The sequence below is a fragment of the Miniopterus natalensis genome, chromosome 17 (genome assembly GCF_054644295.1).
Source record: "Miniopterus natalensis isolate mMinNat1 chromosome 17, mMinNat1.hap1, whole genome shotgun sequence".
Lineage (NCBI taxonomy): Eukaryota > Metazoa > Chordata > Mammalia > Chiroptera > Miniopteridae > Miniopterus > Miniopterus natalensis.
The window spans coordinates 44,754,049-44,774,621 of record NC_142097.1 but is presented as its reverse complement, the minus strand read 5'-3'; the positions used below and the strand labels follow the sequence as shown (position 1 = coordinate 44,774,621).

The 20,573-nt window shown below is 57.7% G+C and overlaps 1 protein-coding gene across 1 annotated transcript in view; it reads right to left on the bottom strand.

Moving 5' to 3' along the window:
• RNF213 (ring finger protein 213) overlaps positions 1-20,573 on the bottom strand; it is a 66,772-nt gene that overhangs the window by 28,661 nt on the left and 17,538 nt on the right. Inside the window, exons 17-31 of the mRNA XM_087825772.1 lie at positions 20,311-20,433; positions 18,408-18,588; positions 17,781-17,954; positions 16,844-16,993; positions 15,570-16,153; positions 14,171-14,336; positions 13,152-13,369; positions 11,927-12,067; positions 11,669-11,833; positions 9,645-10,800; positions 8,447-8,640; positions 7,887-8,024; positions 2,943-6,548; positions 1,053-1,189; positions 545-640 (exon numbers count right to left, since the gene is read on the bottom strand). Of these exons, the coding sequence (XP_087681898.1) occupies positions 545-640; positions 1,053-1,189; positions 2,943-6,548; positions 7,887-8,024; positions 8,447-8,640; positions 9,645-10,800; positions 11,669-11,833; positions 11,927-12,067; positions 13,152-13,369; positions 14,171-14,336; positions 15,570-16,153; positions 16,844-16,993; positions 17,781-17,954; positions 18,408-18,588; positions 20,311-20,433 (7,229 nt within the window). The remainder of the gene's footprint in view (positions 1-544; positions 641-1,052; positions 1,190-2,942; positions 6,549-7,886; positions 8,025-8,446; positions 8,641-9,644; positions 10,801-11,668; positions 11,834-11,926; positions 12,068-13,151; positions 13,370-14,170; positions 14,337-15,569; positions 16,154-16,843; positions 16,994-17,780; positions 17,955-18,407; positions 18,589-20,310; positions 20,434-20,573) is intronic.

The window sequence follows — 20,573 nt, the reverse complement described above, 5'->3', positions numbered from 1 at the left end:
GGGTCCTCGATTGGCCTCCCTAATCCCACCAAGGGCAAGTCTAGCAGGACTTTCCACTTCAAGAAGCAGGATTCTGTGGACAGACAGCCGGTGGCCAGAGAGAGCTGCGTCAGGAAGCTACAAGGAACGCAGCTCTGGAAGCATCCTATTTCCCCTACCGACGCTATTTAAAAATCCAATGAACACAGGTGAAATCATGGACATCCCGCTACTGCCCTAGGCCGATAAATTCAAATTCTATCGTTTAAAACTAGTAACGACCTAGACGTGTCTGCTTCTTCCAGAAACTTGTTTACATCCCACTGACATTCTGTTAGTGATGCGTCCACAGCTCTCTGCTTTTGTATTGTTTGTGGGCTGTCCTCCTTTAGCTTCTCTTTCTTAGTTTCTCTAGCCCACGACTGGGACAACGAAAGGGAAGGACTGTTTTTATTTTTCTAGGTGTATTATGGCAACGCGCCGTTTTCAGGGAAGAAACTCTTTAGGAGCTCCCGGATAAATTTTAGGTTTCCCGTGTGACTTCCGAGAATATCAAAAGACGTACTTGGCCGAAGCAACAAGCTGGGCACTGTGGACACCATTTTCAAAGTCCGTCTGGATGATGAGGATCTTATATGTGGTCGTGCTGGTCAAGCAGTTTCTGAAAAAAAAAAAAGGAATTATGCAAGTGACTTCTCCAACCTAAAACGTGGGTGATAAAGCCCCCCCACGCCCTCCCAGCAATGGGAACTATAAGGGCTGCATAGGAAAAAAACTATCCAGGTGGGATTCTCCTCTACCAAGGAGGCAGGCAACCGGGGGAGAAAGGGTAAACCCCAATAAACGCTGCGGAATGAGATCCGAGGACCGGGTTTCAGAGGAGGGCTTCCACGCAGAAGACATGGTAATGACGGAGTCACCGGAGAATTTAACAACGGTTCTTTTCAGAGTCATGAGTCCTCACATTCACGAATCAACGCTGATGGCAGCGCCAGTGGTCACTCCCGCCACACAAATGACGGACGGTGTGGCTAAACATGAAGCCCAGAGGGAGGGAAGGCAGGGGACCTCACCGAACTTCTCTGAGGAATGAGTACTCGGTGTCAAACTGTTGCAGCGACAGGACTGTGGGTTTCAGAGCCCTGCCATTTACTTCCAACTCTAAGGCCTCACAGTCATGGATGGTAAGCAGTCTGGAGAAAGTAGTAACCTGCAAAATCAGGGAATGCAAATTTTTTGCACGTCTCCTAGGTTCAGATCCTGGAAACGTGAAGATGTTTAGCCAGTACCTTCCATGGGCTCAACGCAGTGCCACTGACACACAGACAGAAAAGAATCCAAACCCAGAGTTGTTAAAAAATGAGGCAGCACTGAGGGGAACAGAACTTACGATCAGAAAGCACTAGAGAGAAGACACCCTGTCTTTAAGACAGAGTCTCCTTCCCAGACTCCGGTATCTCTTCCTGCTTTGGTCCCTACTGGAAATTCTGACAATCCCTTAGGGCTCCACACGAACGCCATTTCTTCCCTGGCAACCTTGCTTCATGCTTTCGGATGGAGTTAGCCGATGATGCCCCTTCTTTCCTACAGTGTCAGCAATTCTCCTTTACCACTGGGTCACACCACTCAGTGTAACCAAAACACTCCTTATGGGCATGTGGATCTCGCAGCTGCCAACCCCCCCGCCTCTAGGCTGGCCTTACCACTGAGCTTCCGATTCCTGGATCCAACTGCAAGACATTCACGTCTACCTGGGTGTTAGAGGGGCACCAAATGGAATTTACCCCCCCCCCCCCCCCACCACTCACTGCTCACTCCAGGATTGTCTACTGTGATGAACCAAACCTCCAGCCACCCAAGGAAGAACCCAGGGAGTCATCCCTAGACTCCCCCATCTCCCGCAGCCCTAACTGAGATCAGTCATTCACTCTGCCAGTTTATTCCTAACTACTTCTCCTTTCCACCCATCCATCATCTACTTTGAACGCTCACAGCAGCCTCCCTACTGGCGTTCCTTTTCTATGATAGTCTCTTGTCAGACTACCCCCTCCCCCGATCCCAACACACGTTTCTCCATCACTCCCCTCCACACAGGAAAGACTGAGCTCCTCAGTGTCGCTGATGAGGCCCTTCATGAGGTCTCTCCAACGGTCGCTCACCCCCACCTCTTGGCACTCACAGCCTTGGTTAGGCTCCATCCGTAATCACCTCCCGGTCTCCTGCACAGACTGTGCTGTTTCACACCCTGGCACCTGCGCCTATAATACTTCCCCAGTCACACTTCACAACCCGTGTGGGGGACAACTCTAAAGGAAGAGCCTGTCTGGCCTCGGAGCCTGATCTGCGCTGTCCGTCTTTGCCTGGGGATATCAATGGCATAAGTTAATGAGTCTGTCTTTCCACCTTACACGGTATGCAGACCAAGGACAAGAACTGTGCCGAGCCTGGCTGGTGCGGCTCAGTGGATTAGGTGTCCTCCCGTGCACCAAGAGGTCACCGGTTCGATTCCCGGTCGGGACACATGCCAGGGTTGCCAGCTCAGTTCCCAGCAGGGGCCATACAGGAGGCAGCTAATTGATGTTTCTCTCTCTCTCTCTCCCTGCCTTTCCCTTCCTCTCTCTAAAAATTAATTTAAAAGAAGAAAAAAAAAACATTTTAAAAAATAAGAACTGTGCCAATGTATTTTCATGTGCTCCGTGCCCCGAGCGCGGCTCTTGAACAACACACTTCATATGTGCAGAAGTCACCGTCTGCACAGAGCTCTGCCTGGACACAGGCACCCAAACTTCAGCTAAACCAAACTGGGTCTCTTCACACTTAACGCGAAGAGGAAGCCGAGGTCTCAACATGCCCCTTTATGGTTCCTAGGCGCGGACTGGGGGAGAACCTTGAATTTTTGACAGCAGGGGTCAAGGACAGCGAGATGAGAGAGGGGGAGGGAAAAACCAGAGGGAGACAATCACCTCCGTGAAGATGGCGTGGTGCTCCGGGCCCCGCGTGCGGAGGTGGGCCTGGAGGAAGTCTGCGAAGGAGTCGTGCTGCTGCTGGTCATAGTATTTTTGTGACAGGGACTGTGCCTCGAACTGGCCCAGGGAGGACATGCTGAGCCGGACCACGGCGTCGGGCGTGGCACAGTCCAGCAGCGCCAGCTTGGCATTCTCCAGTACCCCCCGGTAACTCTCCTGGGTCAGGGGCCTGTGGCCAAGCCCCTCCATCACCTGCAGCACCACGGAGGCGCAGGTGTCCGAGTGGTAGCCGACGAAGGCGTCCGAAGGGCTGTACCCGGCGGGTCTCCCCAGGAAGTACTCTGATTTGACGTCGATGAATTTGTCCACCCAGCCCTTGAGGTCCTGCACGATCACCTTCTGCCACGTCTCCAGCACGGTGTTGATGTCCAAATAATGCTTCTCCAGCCGGTTGATGAGGGGAATGGGGAAGCGGCTGCAAACCACGTCCCGCTCTTCGATGACAATCAGGCGGAAGTCAGGGTGCACCCGGCACTTGACCCGGTGGGTCCCCAGGCCCAGGTCCACGTACTTCTGGCCCCCGAGGTAGACGTAGTACTGGTTGAGGGCGTCGTAGAGGCTCTCGTACAGGTTCTGCAGGTTGAGCAGCACCACCATCCGGCCGGTCTCCATGCAGATTTTCACGCGGTTGATGTTCCGGCAGATCTGGGTGTATTCCTGGTCCCTGGGGAAGCTGGAACCGAAAATGATCTCGGGCTGCCGGCCCTCGCCGAAGAGGGCCCGTTGCAGGATCTGCAGGGCGGCGTAGTTCTTGGTCAGCACCAGCAGGTAGCGGGACTCGGAGTCTCCGCCCGCCGCCCCCGGGGGATCGCCGCACACGTTCTGCCTGATCAGCTGCATGGGGCTCACCTCCCGGGAGAGCCTAATCTCGGGCAAGCTGGCGGCGAAGGCGTCCAGCGCCCGGATCTCGTCGTTGCCGCTGAAGTTCCGGAGGACGGCCTGCGCGATGTCCCGCGGGGAGAGCTCCCTGTTAGACGCCCTCGCCGAGGCGAAGACCATCTTGATGAGGCTGTAGTAGTCGCGGAGCCCAAAGAACTCCTTGTCTTGGCTCCTGCACACTGTCTCATAGGCTTTGGCAAAGGGCTTGAAGTACCGTTGGATTCTTCTCTGGACGAGGGGCTCCGAGGCGCAGATGCCCCGGGCGCTGTCTACGAGCTCTTTCTCACTGGGGCTGCTGCGCGAAACAAAAATGCCCCGGTTCATCTTGGCGGGGTCCAGGGCCCAGTTGGAAATGCCGATGAAGCCCACCTTTTTGTGGGGGGCGGGCTCGTCTTCGATGCACCCGTCCTCCAGCAGCGGGTGAAGGGCCTTGAGGGGCATTTTGGGGGAGTCCTCGGCCAGCCCCACCTCGTCGAGCACCACCACCGAGACGTAGTGCCGCAGGTCCTTGCCCTGCTGCAGGCGGGCACACTGCCGGAAGGTGCCGATGATGCCCTGCGGGGTGGAGTGCGGGCTGCACTGGAAGGACACCAGGTAGACCTGCTTCAGGCGCCGGAAGAGGTCCGAGTGGGCCGCCTGGCCTTGCATGGCGTCCGCCACGATGGTCTTGGCGAGAGACTTGGAGCTGCCCGGTTTCCCCACCAGGAAGAGCGGGATCTTCAGCTCGACGCAGATGACCATCATGAAGACGTTCTCCTTCAAGGCCAGGTTCTTGGCGACGGTGTTCCTCAGGGGCACGCCCTCCAGAAAGAGGTCCTGCGTCCGCGTGATCTCGTCCTGCACGACCTTCCTGTCGTTGTAGGGCCGCGGCAGGAACCTGCACACGGCCCGGAGGTAGTGCTCCTGCTTCTCCAGGGAGGCGTGGTAGCAAACCCCGAGGGCCAGCACCAGCGACCAGAGGACGGGGTCCCTCCTGAAGTCGCCCGTGCCGGCGCTGGGCTCGCAGGGGAAGGAGCCGAGCTTGTCCAGGAGCATCTCGCTGTGGTCGTAAAACCACCGGAAGACTTTCACGCAGCGCTCCACGTCCCGGAGGCTCACGAAGCTGCACTCGTCTCCCCGCTGCCGCATGAAACCCTGGGAGGCGGAGAGCACGTCCGTGATCACCCGCGTCTCGTCCGGGCCTATGGCGGTGGCGTCCACCAGTCTCTGGACGATCTGCTGGATGTACATCTTCTCCGTGGTGTCATTCAGCTGCCCGAAGTCCCACACCAGAGGCACCAGGCCGGGCGGCAGGGCGTGGACTCGGTACACCAGCTGCCGCAGGGGCACGGAGCCCAGAAGCCTGTCGGTCGTCTCCTCCGTGCTCACCCGGTAGCCCAGCCCGGCCGCCTCCAGGCGGGCGATCATCTCCCGGGAGTGCTTCCGGTAGGGGTTGCAGGCGGCGATGATGTGCAGGCCCGAGCCCGCGGCCAGCGGCCGGCCGCCCACGGTGCGGTCACACAGCACCTCCTTGATGCAGCTGACGGCCTCCGTGGCGTTGGCCTCGTCAAAGAACAAGACGGTGTCCAGCTGATGCTCGTGCCTGTTGCAGAGCGCGAGGCTCTCCGCCTCCTCGACCCTGCCGTAGATCATGGCGGCGCTCGTGCCCCCGTGGACCTTGACCAGCCTCAGGGTCTCGGCCTCCGCGCCCCCGCGCCGCAGGTCGCTGAGGAACTTAATGAGCCTGGTCTTCCCGCAGCCCGTCTCCCCCATGATGATCACGGGGATCCCGCACCGGAAGCGCATCTCAATGGCCAGGATCTTCAGCATGCTGTCCGTCGTGAGCTCGTACGTCTCGTCGGGGTCAACCGGCCACTGGATGTCCAGCGCCAGGCAGAGCCGCTCCAGCTTCTCGTGTCTGGGCAGCCGATCGTAGTCGACGTTGAAGGGCACCTGCTGGAGCAGCAGCGCCTGGTACAGCTCCACCGTCATGACGTCCTTCTTGAGGACCTCCCCGCTCAGGGGGTGGACGGCATCGACCATGCGGTTCTGGTTGGGCTGCAGGTGAAAGCCGATGAAGGTCATGGATATGCGGTCCCCGTTGAAGAACACGTACGGGTGGGGCTCCGACTCCCACCGCCTCCGGAGCGAGAAGCCCGCTGTGTCTTCCTCCTCGATGCAGTCCGGTGAGACCACGTGCTGGCCCGGGCTTTGGTCGGACGTGTGAAGCGTTGGGGTGGCAAAGTCCCTCGCCATGAAAATCATGAAGGTCACCACGAAGTGCTTGAAGCCCCTCAACGTGTCCCCGACCAACTGCGCGTTGCAGTAGATGGAGGCCTCACAGTCTCGGAGCTGGCAGTTCAGGAACCGGGCGAAGTTCCAGAGCTCCGACCAGGACGGGTCCATCACCCCGCAGTAGAGGAGGAAGAGCTGGAGGCACTCCTCGGGGGTGCCCTCCACCCGCCCTTTTTCATACTGGAACATGTCCAGGTTCTGCTTCTGATGGAAACGTTTCAGGTACTGGAAAGGTCTTTGGAAAGTTTCGCTGCAGAACTCGGTGGCATCCATCCCTGGCTCGCCGCAGCTCTGCTCGGGGTTCAGCTCCATGATGATGACATCTTTGGGGGGCCGGCAGGTGACTTTTGGGAAGATGTCGAGAAAACTGAACTGGGGGGCACGTGTCCTCTGGAAAGGAGAGAGATGAATGAAAGGGTTACAACTAAGTTTCATAAAACATGCTTTTGTGTTTGAAACCTCCCTGCGACGTCCGTGGGACAGAACTTGGTGAAGAGCCACTTTTTAAAAGAGTAAGTTACTATTGATTTCAGACAAAGGAAGGGAGAGGGAGGGGGAGAGAGAGAAACATCAGTGACGAGAGAGAGTCATTGGTCGGCTGCCTCCCGCATGCCTGCTGCTGGGGATCGAGCCCGCAACCCGGGCATGTGCCCTGACCGGGAATCAAATGGAACTGTGACACGGAACCACTGGTTCACAGGTGGACACGGAACCACTGAGCCACGCCGTGGACACGGAACCACTGAGCCACGTCGGCCGGGCGAAAAGCCACTTTTCATAAAGTGATTTCTGTAGACAACTCTGGGCATAGGTAGCTGCTGTCTGCCATCAGGAAGTCTTTCCCCCTGAGCCCCCGAAACTAAATCTCTCCATTACGCGGGTGAGTGTGTGAGCGTAAACCTCCCTTTTATTAAGAAACTCATGTGACGGCCCTGGCCAGTGTGGCTCAGGTGGATGGAGCAGCATCCTTTGCACCCAAAGGTGGCAGGTTTGATCTCCAGTCAGGGCACATACCTGGGTTTTGGGTTTGATCCCTGGTTGGGGTGCGTTCAGGAGGCCACCAATCGACGCTTCGCGCGCGCTCTCTCTCTCTCTCCCTGTCCCATCCTCTCTCTCTAAAATCAATAAAAACATCCTCGTGTGAGGATTTAAAAAAAGAAATTCATGTGACGAACGTCTCCTTCCCATCCCGCTGCATCAGGAAGGATGGTGCCTCCCGGCGGATGAATTAACCGCACTCAGAGGCGCAGCCGGTGTCGACTCCACACTCACAGCAGAAACTGTGAATCAAAACAAACTTAAGATGCTGCTTATTAATTAAACTACTTGTATTCCAGGCATTAAAAAGGAGAAGTTTAGCCTGGCCAGTGTGGCTCAGTGGTTGGGTGTCACCCCATGAACCAGGAGATGGCGGTTTGCTTCCCGGCCAGGGCACGTGCCCGGGTTGCAGGCTCCTCGATCCCCAGCAGGGGGCGAGCAGGAGGCAGCCGAGCAACGGCTCTCATCACTGATGTTTCTACCCCTCTCTCCCCCCCTCCCTTCCTCTCTCTGAAATCAATGAAAACATAGTTTAAAAAGTAAGTTTAAAGATGAATTTCCCTTGACTAGCCCTGCACTCAGCCGCCTCGCTGGGGCAGAAGTGGGGCCATGACAAATGCGTAGGAAGGAGCCCACCCCACCCTCCGAGACAGGGCCCCAGGGTGCGCGCGCCAGCTTCGAGGACCTCACCGGCGGTGCCGAATGCCCTTCCAGGATCTCGACGACGTATAAGTGGCAGGGGTTCCGGAGCCACATTTTCCCGTTTGTGTCCACCAAGTGCTGCAGAACAAGAAGCTTGAAGAGAAACGTCCGGATTCCAGTCTGCACCTAAAAAGAGGAGGGCGGGGTCCGTCAGTGCACACGCAGCAGGCCCGTCCCCTGCCCCGGGGCCTTCTTATTCTGGCTTCTGCTACAATGAGACTATCAATATGCGAACAAGAAATCCTGGCCCGGCCCGCGTGGCTCAACGGCTGAGCATCGACCCAGGAACCAGGAGGTCGCGGTTCGACTCCCGGTGAGGGCACAGGCCAAGGGTGCAGGCTCCTCGATCCCCAGCAGGGAGCGCGCAGGAGGCAGCCGATCAATGACTCTCATTGATGTTTCTCTCTTTCTCTCTCTCCCTTCCTCTCTGAAATCAATAAAAACTTATTATTTTTTTTTTTTTTAAAGAAAAAGAAGTTCTTTGTGCTGGGGAGGAGGGGGAACGGGACACAGGAGCCGCCTGCTGGCTGAGTCCCCAGGGCACTCACGGAGGAGGTCACGTCCAAGTGGAATATCATGGGCCTCGTCTGATGCTGGGAGCCCAGGAACGGCAGCAGCGAGCCCAGGACCTCAGTCTCGTCTATCTGAGGGTCGATCAGTCGAATAATTTTGAGAGGTATGTTTTCCCCAGGAAACTTCTGTTGCAGAGATTCATGCAATCTCTTCACGTAGAGAGACTTCCCTGTAACATTAAAATATGGAAATCAGGCGCCAGGGCTGCGGGCCAAGGATGAGAGGATCCAGGAGGATTGAGCGCAAGTCAAAATTTAAAATCTGTGCAAAATTCGAAACCGACGCAACGGAACCCGGCATGAAAGGCCTCCCCCTCCATCGCTGTCCCCTGGTCACAGTCCCCGCGGTTTCCCTGGGACCCGGGGCGCAATATGAATGTGCTTGCGAGGGTATGGGGGCAGAATCGTGAACGGGACAAAGGCTCAGGGGCGGAAACGGGCATCGGACTGAAGGGATCTGCTCAAGAGAGATTTCACCTCCTCTTGCTCTCAGGACCTACGTCAACCCTGAAGCAGCCAAAGGAGTTTTTTAAAAAAACACAGGGTCCGGCCGGGCGTGGCTCAGAGGTTGAGCATCGACCTAGGATCCAGGAGATCGGGGTTCGATTGCCGGTCAGGGCACATGCCCGGGTTGCGGGCTCGATCCCCAGCAGGAGGCAGCCGGTCAATGACTCTCTCGTCATTGATGTTTCTCTCTCTCTCCCTCTCCCGTCCTCTCTCTGAAATCAATAAAGATATGTTTAAAAAATAAATAAAAATTAAAAAAACACACGAGCCCTGGCACAAGTGGCTCAGTGGTGGGTCAGGCGTCTGCGGGAGGCAAGCAATCGATGTGCCTCTCTGTCTGTCTGTTTCTCACCCTCCCTCCCTGCCTTCACTCTCTAAAAAAATTAAAAGTCCATGGGGGAAAAAACAACCACAAAAACCAGGGAGCTTCGGAGAAAGTCGTTTCAAGGGGGCGGTGGGCCGGCTCCCGGGAACCGCCTCAGCTGCCACCCGGTGAGCGCGTTCCCTCCCAGCGTCTCTCTAGTTTGCGACTTCAGAGGAGCCACAGCTCCCTGCGACTCAGTTTCCCTTCTTGCAGGAGAGCTTCGTCCAAGTCCCCTCCCACCCCCCGCCCAGCCGGACAGGGAAGAGCCTGCAGGCGGCCCCGCGCCCCAGACGCTGTCGTTACCGACACCCGCTCTCTCCGAGGCCACGATCCCCACGCACATCCGGTCCCTGAACACGGCAGCGGCCGACGGGGTCTGCGCCGGGACCCGGTAATGACGCGCCAGGTAGGCCTGGGTGTCCTCCAGGGGCGCCTGGGGGGTGACGGGGACTCTGTACTGGCTGAAGGCCGAGGGGAGGTGGCAGTCCTCCCGCTCGCAGTCACAGATCATGACCAGCCGGTAGTCCTCGCAGTGCGGCTGGGTGGCCAGGCTCAGGAAGAGGGCCTCGGCCCGGCTGGCCACCTCGTAGCTCAGCCGGTCGGCGTAGAGCAGGCTGTAGACGCCGCGGCCCTGGGAGTTGGGGCTCAGGCACCGGCGCAGGAGCAGGGCCACCTCCTCGAACGTGGTCCCCGGGGTGCACAGCAGCACCTCGTCGTAGGTGGGCAGCGGCTGCTCCGGGCTCTGCATGTACACGGCCAGGGCGGCCAGCAGCACCTCCCCGCGGCCGCAGCTGATGAGGTTGGGCTGGCCGCCCTGCAGGCCTCGGGGCAGCTTCCGCGTCACCGGCGGACTGTCCGCGGTCGCCAGGCGAGCCAGGCGAGCCAGGCAGCGGCCCAGGGCCTCCAGGTCCAGGCAGTGGGGCAGCAAGGCGCCCGCGCACGCCAGGAACTGCTGCGTGACCCTCCTCAGGCCGTCCGCCAGGCCGTCCGCCGGGAGCGGGAGCGGCGGCCCGTCCGTCGCCGGCGGCTGCCGCCCGGCCGCGGCCTGGCGGTGGGGCTCCCTGCAGGCCTCCGAGACGTCCCGCGGGGTGCAGGGGCGCTTGACGAAGGACAGCATGGCCAGGGCGGCGGGGCTGGGCGGCTGCCGGGGCAGCTCCGCGCTCAGGAACACCAGCTGCTCCGCCGTGTAGTAGTTGAGGTGAAAGTACTCGGCTCGCTTCTGGGCTACGAACCCCTCCCACTGGCCCAGGAAGCGCTCCATCTCCCGGCAGGCGGCCTCCAGCAGCGGGGCCGGCGGCCCGCGCCCCGTCAGGGCGCTCAGCGGCGGCAGGCCGAAGTCCATCTGCACGCCCGCCCGGGGCCCGCAGCGCACCTCGGCCCTCCAGGCGCGGAACAGGGAGCACCCGGCCGAGCACAGGCTGATGAAGGCCTCCGCCAGCCTCTGCACGCCACAGAACACCTGTTAGGGAAGGAAGCGGGAGGCGGCGTCGCGGCGGGGACCACGGGCGGGGGCGGGACAGGCCCGGGGCCCGGGAGGGGCCTGGGTGGGAGGCCCGCCTTCCTCCACCCCTGAATCTCTTCCCAGGGAGGGCCGGGCGCTGTCAAGACTCAGGCAATTGCGCCCGGCCGGTGTGGCTCAGCGGCTGAGCATTGATCTATGAACCAGGAGGTCAGGGTTCGATTCCCGGTCAGGGCACGTGCCCGGGTGGCGGGCTCGAACCCCAGGAGGGGGCCTGCGGGAGGCAGCCCATCGATGATGTTTCTCTCTCATCAGTGTTTCTCTCTCTCCATCTCTCTCCCTTCCTCTCTCTCTAAAGATCAATAAACACATTTTTTTTAATTAAATAAAATAAAAAAGATTCAGGCAATTGTGTAAAAAGCACAAACGAAGTTTAAAGAAAAATCTTGTAACCAAAAATGGAGAGGCTGTTCCAACAGGCTTCCCCTCGACGTCAGTGAAGGCTGCCCACCTTCGTCTTTAAGTAGCTTTGGGCCTTGCCAGCGAGGCAACTTGACTTTCTAGGAACTGCGCCCCAGGTCGCCTCCGCCCGCTGCAGCAGATGGGGTGACGATGCCCCTACGGATCCTGAGACGGAACCACTCACCCAAGGGCCTGCCCGTCACACCTGAGACGCCCCTGCGGGTCATGACTTTGGGTGACACGCACCCTGTAGACCCACGAATTTCAGAGCAGAGCAATGCCCCGGAATCAAACCCAAACCCAAACCCTTCTTCCTGTCCCGGGCCACTCAGCAGTGAGCCCCCCAGTCCCAACCGAGGCGCCGCTGACCCCACAGCTCCCAGGCCTCCGGGAGCAGAACCCCCACCTCGGAGAACACCTCCGCCTCAGAGCCGCTGTGGTCCTTCTTGCCGGACATGAGCATCAGTTTGTTCAGAAGCTCCTTCAGCTCCTCCAAGGAGTAGTCTCGCCGCTCCTCGCCGCCCTCGCGGCTCTCGGGGAGGGTCAGACGCAGAACCGTGTCTGGGGAAATCTGGGGAGCGGTACTCATGTAGGGTGGCTTTCTGGAGAGGGAACTGCCCCCCCCCCGGGCCCCGGCCAGCGGGGCTGGAATGCAGCCGCTCACCTTCTGGCCACCGGCGGGCGCCTGGATCACGTAGATGCCCCGGCTGTTGATGGCTCTGGCCAGGGTCAGGGACGAGCGCTCCACGGACCCGTGGCTCTCCTTCACGGTCTTCAGCCACTCCAAGTTCCTGGCAGAGTCACGCTGTGGGGACAGGAGAGGAGACAGTGATCCTGTTCTCTCTCTCTCCCCGCGGCCCCCGGCCCTCGGCCCTGGAGGACGAACACCTCCTCCGTGTTACGGGCTGGACGGGGTCACCCCAAGGCCAGGGGGGCTTCCTCGTGCGCTGTGCCCTTCCACGACCTCTGTGCCCTGCTGCCTCTCTCGGGACCCCTGGGCGAGGTGGACAGAAGGCATTGTCCTCCTGGGCCCCCAGCTGGGGGGGGGGGGCTAGATATAACAGGGCTGGGATCCTTCCCTTCCCTTCTGAATGTCCTTCTGGGGTCCCCAAGTCCAACGTGAAGCATGAAGAAAACTATGAGAAAGGCCTTTTGTTTGGACTTGAGCTTCCAGCAGAGAAAATGACACCCCCCCCACCTGCTCACTCGGTCGCTCCCCCCGGGGGATCCAGCTGCCCCAGCCAGGCGTCTGCTCATGTGGCAAGTTACAGACGAGGGGACCAGGGGTCCACGTGCACCTCCGTGAAGATGGTTCACTCAATGGAAGTGTGTATTTTTTTTTTTGATAAAACATTAACTAATCCCCACTGTTGAAAATACGGAAAACAGCAAAAAGTATACAGAATTAAATCACAATTATCATCATTCAGAGAAAATACTGGTAGCATGTTAGCATGTGTCCTTTCAGCCTTTTTAAACTTTTAAATACGTCTTTATTGATTTCAGAGAGAGAGGAAAGGAGAGGGAGAGAGAGAGAGAAACATCAACGATGAGAGTCATGGATCGGCTGCCTCCTGCACGCCCCCGACTGGGGATCGAGCCCAAAACCCCGGCATGTGCCCTGACCGGGAATCGAGCCTCGATCTCCTGGTTCCTAGGTCGACGCTCAACCACTGAGCCGCCCTAGATGGGCTCCTATGTTTTGCATCATAGAAATTAATCTTATTTACATGCAGTTTTGTGTCCTACTCTGTGACATACGCGATAGAGAAGCCACTTCGGCACATGAAGAAAACCTTTGTAGACATCGTTTTCAGCACGGGGCCCGCGACGGTGGGCGCAGTCATGCCCCTAGTCCTGCTGAGCCACGAGCCAGAAACGAGACTCACCAGTTTGCTGGTCAGGTGCTGGTCGTTTTCCAGAGCCTTCCACAGCTCCTCCAGGTGCTCCATGAATTCGCGGAAGCCGGCGCTCTCACCCAGGTCGTACAGCAGAGCCTTGTAGCCCTGGACGGCGTCGTGGAAGCAGGCCACCCGGTCCACGTCCATGTCGTTTTCACCGGCAAAGATGAAAGCCAGGTCCACGAACACCTTCAGCTCGGGGATGCCTTGGGGCGAGAGGGGACAGGTGAGCGCGGGGCCACTCCACGGCGAGGTGAGACTCAAAGCGTGAAGCTATGAGTGGACATTGAGTGGACTTTTCGGAGTGTGTTGTTTTTCTTCAAGCCTTACCCGAGGATATTTTTTCCATTGCTTTTCAGAGAGAGTGGAAAGGAGAGAGAGAGAGACATCGATTGGTTGCCTCCCACACTTGCCCTGACCAGAGCTGGGATCGGGCCTGTAACCCAGGTACGTGCCCTTGACTGGAATCGAACCCGGGACCCTTCAGACTGTGGGCCAATGCTCTAACTACTGAGCCAAACTGGCCAGGCCGAGGTTATGGTTTTTGTTTTTTAATTAATTTTAGAGAGACAGGCAGAGAGAGAGAAACATCGACGTGAGAGAGAAACATTGATTGATGGCTTCACGTAAGCGCCCAGATTGGGGATTGAACCGGCCACCTAGGTATGTGCCCTGGCCGGGCATCAAACCCGCAACCTGTTTGTGCACTACGACGCTCTAACCACTGGGACACCCGGCCAGGGCAGGGGCAAGGCTTTTAAGAAAACGACCCCCAGCTGTCCCCAGGGAGCACCCAGAGCGGAGGGAACAGTCGCCAAGGAAACAGTTTTTACACCAGAGCAGGAGGAATACTGTCCTGATGTAAATTCTACCAGCAATCCCACGTGGCGCAGGACCTAAAGAACACACACAGTGCGGCCCATCCTTCACGCAGCCGTGAGCTTAGGACAGCGCCCCGAGCGCCATCGCAACACCCAGACTCCCGCAAACCCCGATGATGACGGTACCTCTGAGGGCCTCCCGGACCCAGCTGACGAACTCCCTCCTCAGGGCCAGCTCCTGCAGACACTGGCACCGGGCCTCGTTGATGTCACACAGCAGCCTGTTGGCCTGGATGACCTTCGTGTCCATCTGGCCCAGCTTCTCATCACGGGAATTCCCAAAGATGTTGTTCTGTAAGACAAGGCTCTGCTAGGGGCTGGGACCGGTCCCCTGGACTCCCAGATCCCGAGCAGGAACACTGACCGTCCCCATAGCCCCTGCACCGCCTGGGTTTGTGGCTGCTCCGACGAGGACAGGAACACGAGGCTCTCACCCCAGAACTGGGCGCTGTGCGCCCCCCCCGCCCCGACCAGTAGCAAGCACACTGCTAAGTAGTTTCCACAAGAACTGCCCAGTATGTATGATTTCCCTGTTTGTGTGTTTGTTTTTTTAATGTTTTTTATTGATTTCAGAGAGAGGAAGGAAGAGGGAGAGAGAGAGAAACATCGATGAGGAGAGTCATTGATCGGCTGCCTCCTGCGCGCCCCCAGCTGGGGATCGAGTCAGAAACCGGGCACGTCCTGAGGGGGGATTGAACCCTGACCTCCTGGATCCTAGGCCGACGCTCAACCACTAAGCCACGCCGGCCGGGCTATTTTTCTGTCTTGTAGGTAGAAAAGCAAAGGCCCAGAAGCGGGATCCAGTCAAGAGCCCGCCACTGGAGTTCAAGCTGATGTGTGTGTGATTCCAAATCATGTGCTGAATTTTTTTTTAAATATTTTTTCCATTGCTTTTCAGAGAGAGTGGAAGAGAGAGAGAGAGAAACATGGATGTGAGAGAGACACAACTATGGGTGGCCTCCCGCATGTGCCCTGACCAGGGCTGGGGACTGAGCCTGCAACCGAGGTACGTGCCCTTGGTCAGAATCGAACCCGAGACCCCTCTGTCCTTAGGCCGACACTCTAACCACTGAGCAGAACCAGCCAGGGCTTGCGTGCTGAATTTTAACGCTCACACGCCCGCCTATGCTCTTACGTGGGTCACAGTGTGCCTCCTAATCGCCAGTCCTAAAACAACAGGCACCCAAAGCGACTTCTTAGCGTCGCTCCTGGAAATAGCTTCCCTCTCACGCCTCCTGTAGACGGGAGCGTGGGGGGTGGGGCACAAAGCCACGTGCTCCGCTCTCGGCAAATAGTTAATGACCGAAAGGGCACCATGGCCCTGTCCCATGCTCTTGACCCTCAGGCCAAGGAGCGGTCACACTCCGTATAAACAGGTGAAAACCAAGCCCCTGCCACCTCCCGCACCAAGTGAAACAGACAGGAGACTCCCGTCCAGTTACCAAAAGCCAGACAGCACGTGGCCCCAGAGGGGTCTGAGCTGGGACCACGCCCCCACCCCCGGAGTCCCAGGGGAATAACTTACAAGTTTTAATAAAAGGTGGAACACATCGAAGTCCCCAGTCAGGCCCAAGGTCTCCTTGACCTCCAAGATGGCCTGGGCCGCCTGGGCCGTCTGGTGCAGGTGGTGGTACTCCCGGATCTGCCCGACGCACTCCTCGATCCAGTCCCCGCGGTCCCCGGGATCCAGGGCACGCATGAGGCGGAGGTCGGAGGTGAGGTCGCTGTATTTGTTCACGAAGACTTTGAACACGTGGTCGACCTCCCCGAAGGTGAGCTCCCCTGACTTCAGGTCCTTGTACAGTTTCCTGAACTTGTAGAGACAGGGGACGTACAAAACTCCACGCGCGCCCTCAAGGTCGATGACCGGGCCCGCCGCCTCCTGGAGGCTCAGCGCCTGCGCCTCCTCCGCCCAGAAGGTCTGGAAGACGTGGCTGTCCTTGAGCAAGTCTATCGTCGCGGCCATTTCCAGGATGGGGGGGCTCAGGCGGTAATGGGTTTCCCTCTCCACGTCTGAGGAGTAGGGCACCGGCTTCGTCACCACGACTTCGTTTAATCTTTTGCTGCTGAGGTCTTCCGCGTGCCTCTCCCTGAGCTCTTTGACATCCACTGTGGAGCCATAAGAGACAGTCACGGGTCAAACCTCCAGTCCCCACACGACCATATGTCCCTTTCCCCGCATTTACCGCCCTCGCTGCTCCTGAGAGAACTCAAGTGAACACACCGGCCGGCGTTGTTTTTGCTCAGTAAGAATCCGGCCACCCCCACCCCACGCCCACCTCCTGTCCACCTATTTCCACTGCAGAGGGGCACCCAGCGCAAGCTCTGGGCGAAGGGGAGGGTTTGAAGGCCTGCGCCCCTCCCACACCCCGCTGCCGCGAGGCCGCACAGAGGGGGTTTGTACAAAGTCACAGACCCGCAGGGCGGGGAGAGCCAAGGGAGCGCAGAGCGACCCCTCGCCGGGAGTTCAGGCGGCTGGGCCCCGGCTGCAGAGCAGGGAGGCGGTGGAGGGAGCGGGAGAGGTTACGTGTGTCGGGCCGGGGACAGAGCGACAGAGAAACCGAGACCCTCGCCTTCCGCAATGGATGGCGCTTAACTCCAGAAAATCAAGGCGCGATCTAAGCGTGTTATGGATGGAGGTGGGGTAACTACCGAAGGGAATGTGGTGACCGTCTCGCTCTGTTTAAAATGCACACGTCACAGAAAGCCCGCCCGCCGAGAGCCAGGCCGCCGTGGCCGCCTGTTCCCACGGGCCCTCCGCCCACCCACGCCGTGCGTTCAAGTCCTTTTCCGCATCACCTTTCACCAGGTGCTGCACCTCCGCACACAGCTTCAGGAGGCTGTCGACCCAGCCCTTCTCCTTCCACAGGCATTTCAATTCTTCCCATCTGTCATTCAGCTCTTTCTTCATATCGTATTTCTTTTCCTGGGAGGAAAGACTTTCCTCCTCTGGGGGAGAAAAAAAGAAAAGAACCCAATAGGACAAACAAACAAACAAATAAACGCATTCTTCTCTGTGGCAACCATTCCTTCCCTCCTCGTTTGAACACACGGCCATTGGGGGCCGCGGGGCCCCGACCAGGGGGCTGGACGCGGGGGATGCGGGCCCCGCAGCGTGGAGTGGAACAGAGTGAGCGCGCCGACTGTGCCGGGATTTAATCCCCCCCTTTTCCTGGGGACTGGGCACCACGTGACACTAAATGCCGCATGTGACTCTTGACCAGAATCTTTTTGCTACACATAACAGCAAAGACACCATCGGCCAAACCCGGATGGGTAGCAACACGCAACACAGTAACCTATCTGGGTCATCCCCCGCCCCAGCTTCCACTGTTACATTGTAGCAACAACCCCTCCCCTGCTTCCACTGTTACATTGTAGCAACACCCCCAGCTTCCACTGTTACATTGTAGTAATGCCGGGAGGTTCTTATTTATAGGAAACACAGGCTGAAGTCTGATCGGGCCTCAGTTTGGCAACTAATTCGCAAACAGTGGAGGGTTTTTTAAAAGTTGTTTTCAACATATTTCCCATTTTTTTAAAACTTTGTGACTGTTTCAAAAATAAACTCATCGATCCAAAAGAAGGGAAAAAAAAAGAAAAAAAAGAAACCATCCCGTCAATTTAGCAGCAAGAAGAGCTCCTCGGCGTCACAAGGACAAGCACCGCCCTCCTGGGAAACAGCGAGCACAGACGTCCCCTCCCGGGCCTCAGCCGCCCGCTCGGCTCCACTCACTCAGCTCCCAGATGGCGAGGAACTGAACCTGGTGACCGATGACCAGCTCCAGCTGCCCGACCAGTACCGATCCCCTCAGGAGGTCCTCGGCCACCTTGGTGAAGACGGAGTCGGCCGTGGCCATGAGGTTCTTGGCGTCCTCTGTGATGTGCGCTTGGATTTTTTCATTGGTTCCTGCCCAGGTCGAGGACAGTGTTCAAACCGGTGGGCACCCGCATCCCGCCCACATCCCCTCTGCAAGCTGAGGGCCGCCTGGGCCCCCCGCAGCGCGGCCCCAACGCCCGACAGTCCGAGCAGAGGCTCCGGGGTGCTTCTCCCTTCGCTCGCTCCAGAGTTTAGGTCTTACTCGAACTCATCTCCCAAGCACTTCCTTGACCACGAATACGACCCCCTCCCACGGCCGCAAATGGGGGGGGGGGAGACCACGTTTCTCAGACTTTTAAAGCCCATGCGCCCTTCAGTACTGGTTCTCATCACACAGCGGACACCCTGGCCCTCGCTGGGTCCCTCCAGCCAACCCGCTTCCCTGTGGGACACCGCCCATCCTTCCTCGGTGCCAGGTCAAATGTTCTGCTCCACCCAAGGTCAGGGGGATGCTGAGTGGGACCCCCCTCCCCGAAAACATACTGTACAGTTTGAAGAGATGCTTGACGTCCGGCCCTGTGAGCAGGTACTTCAGAATCTCCCCAAAGTCGACCACGGCTTCTCCGTGCCTGCTGGGCCAGGACTTGGTGATCACAGCAGACACGAGGGTCCCGAATTTCCCCAGGTCCCTGGGAGACAGACCCTCGAGGATGCTGGTCTGAGACTGTAAGAAAAATGGGGTTTAGGAGGCTTTTTTTTTTTTAAATAAAAAAATTGGTTTGTTTTTAAGTAACAGAAGTAAATTACCCATTAGGGTTTCAGAAACCTTTCGTGCGAAGTTTTACAAAGCTTCAAAGAAAAGCAATAGAGCACAATGCTTCCCCTTTGTTAGGGCGTTTTGTTTCCCTGTGAACTGTGTCCTTGGGGGCAAAGCCTGGAGACGTGGGGACGTGCACACAGACACACACGGGCCGGGCCCTAAGTCGCGCCGCACCCCTCCCTCTGGCTCACCGCCAGTCTCTACATTTTTTCCTGGACTCTCGTATCACGCAAAACGCCGACCGCTGCCTCAGCGCGCAGGACTGCGCCGCACACTGCGCTTCTGAACTGCCGCCCTTTCCAAGGCGGCCTACAAACTGCACGTGCTCTTCGGCGCTTTCTCTGCTTCCCCACCAAGAAACAAAATGTTTCCCTCCTTTAGGCTCAAAGTTTTTACAGAGTTTTAGTGATTAGTAAAAAAATTAATAAATCGACGTAGGATTTGTTTACAACAGATACGTTCTGATATTTAAAAGAATAAAAGCAAGCCTTGTCCAGCACCTTACAAAAAGGATTCAGCACCACAATGAAGTGGGATTTACCCCAGTGAATTTATTCCAGATGGTAGGAGGTCAGTTCATGGAATCCACCGTGTCAACAGGAACAATCACACCATCGCCTCAGCAGGCACAGAAAACATATTTGACAAAATCCAACACCCTTTCTTGATAAAAAAAAAAAACACCCAAACTAGGGACAGAAGGAGCTCCCCACGCAAGGAAGGGCACCTGTCACCCGTGGGAAGTCCTCTGCGACCTCACACTCGGTGGAGAGAGAAACGGCACGAGGCCGCCCCCTCTCCGCTTCTGTCCAGCGCTGTGCTGGAGGCTCTGCTCACGGCCATCGGGCAAGAACAAGGTATAGCCGGTGCCCAGGTTGGAAAGGGGGAGGAAGAGCCACCTCTACTCACAGGTGACACGATCCCACGGACAGAAAACCCTAAAGAACACGCGCACACACGTGCACACACATATGCATACATACACCCACCCACGTGCACACACACGCACACACATGCATCTACACACGCACACATACACCCATGCACACGCACGCACACATGCACACACATACACCCACCCACGTGCACACACACATGTGCACACACGTGCGCACATGCACATATACACCAATGCACACGCGCGTACACTAAGAAGGAGAATGTCCCTGAGAGGTGGTGTGGGGCAGAGAATCTCCCTATTTTTCAGAAGAAAACCTAACTGAATGGATAGGACCGGACGTTTTCCAGACACTTCTTCCGTAAATGTTCTGTCAGCCTTTGGCGTCTTTTACTGCGCATGCACCAAGCAATGTTAGAGATGACACACGCCAGGGGTGGTGATTTCACGGGGGCCTTCAGCAGCGGCCCATGACACCACGGGATTCAGGGTCACCCGTGGGTGGCTGTGACTTATGGCATGTCACAGCCGCCATGTCACAGCAGGAAGCTGAGTGGCATTTTGAGGTCCCGGATCCCAGAACTGGCCTGCAGGCCAGGAGGGGGTGCCCCACGGCCTTGCTTGGGGTTGCAGCCTGGTCTCAGAACCAATGGGCACTTAACAGCTCTTCCTGACATCAGAAGGCAGCTGTGACCTCAAATGTGTCCCCAGAGGGGGAGCTTGCTCACCTGGCAGGCAGAGCTGACGGCTTCAATGACACAGTTCTTGAAGCATCTGGACACACTGTCATCAGGGCCCTTGGCGTCCCAGTTGGTGTTGCAGTAGGCGGAGATCTGGGCGAGGGGCGTCTCCTGCCAGGACACAAGGGGCGATTAGGGCTGTGGGGGCGGCTCTCCCGGCTTGATCAGGCGAAGACACCCCAGGTATTTTTACTTTCCCACTATTTTATCAGTTCCCCACTGTCCGAACCTCCTTCCCACCCCACACTACG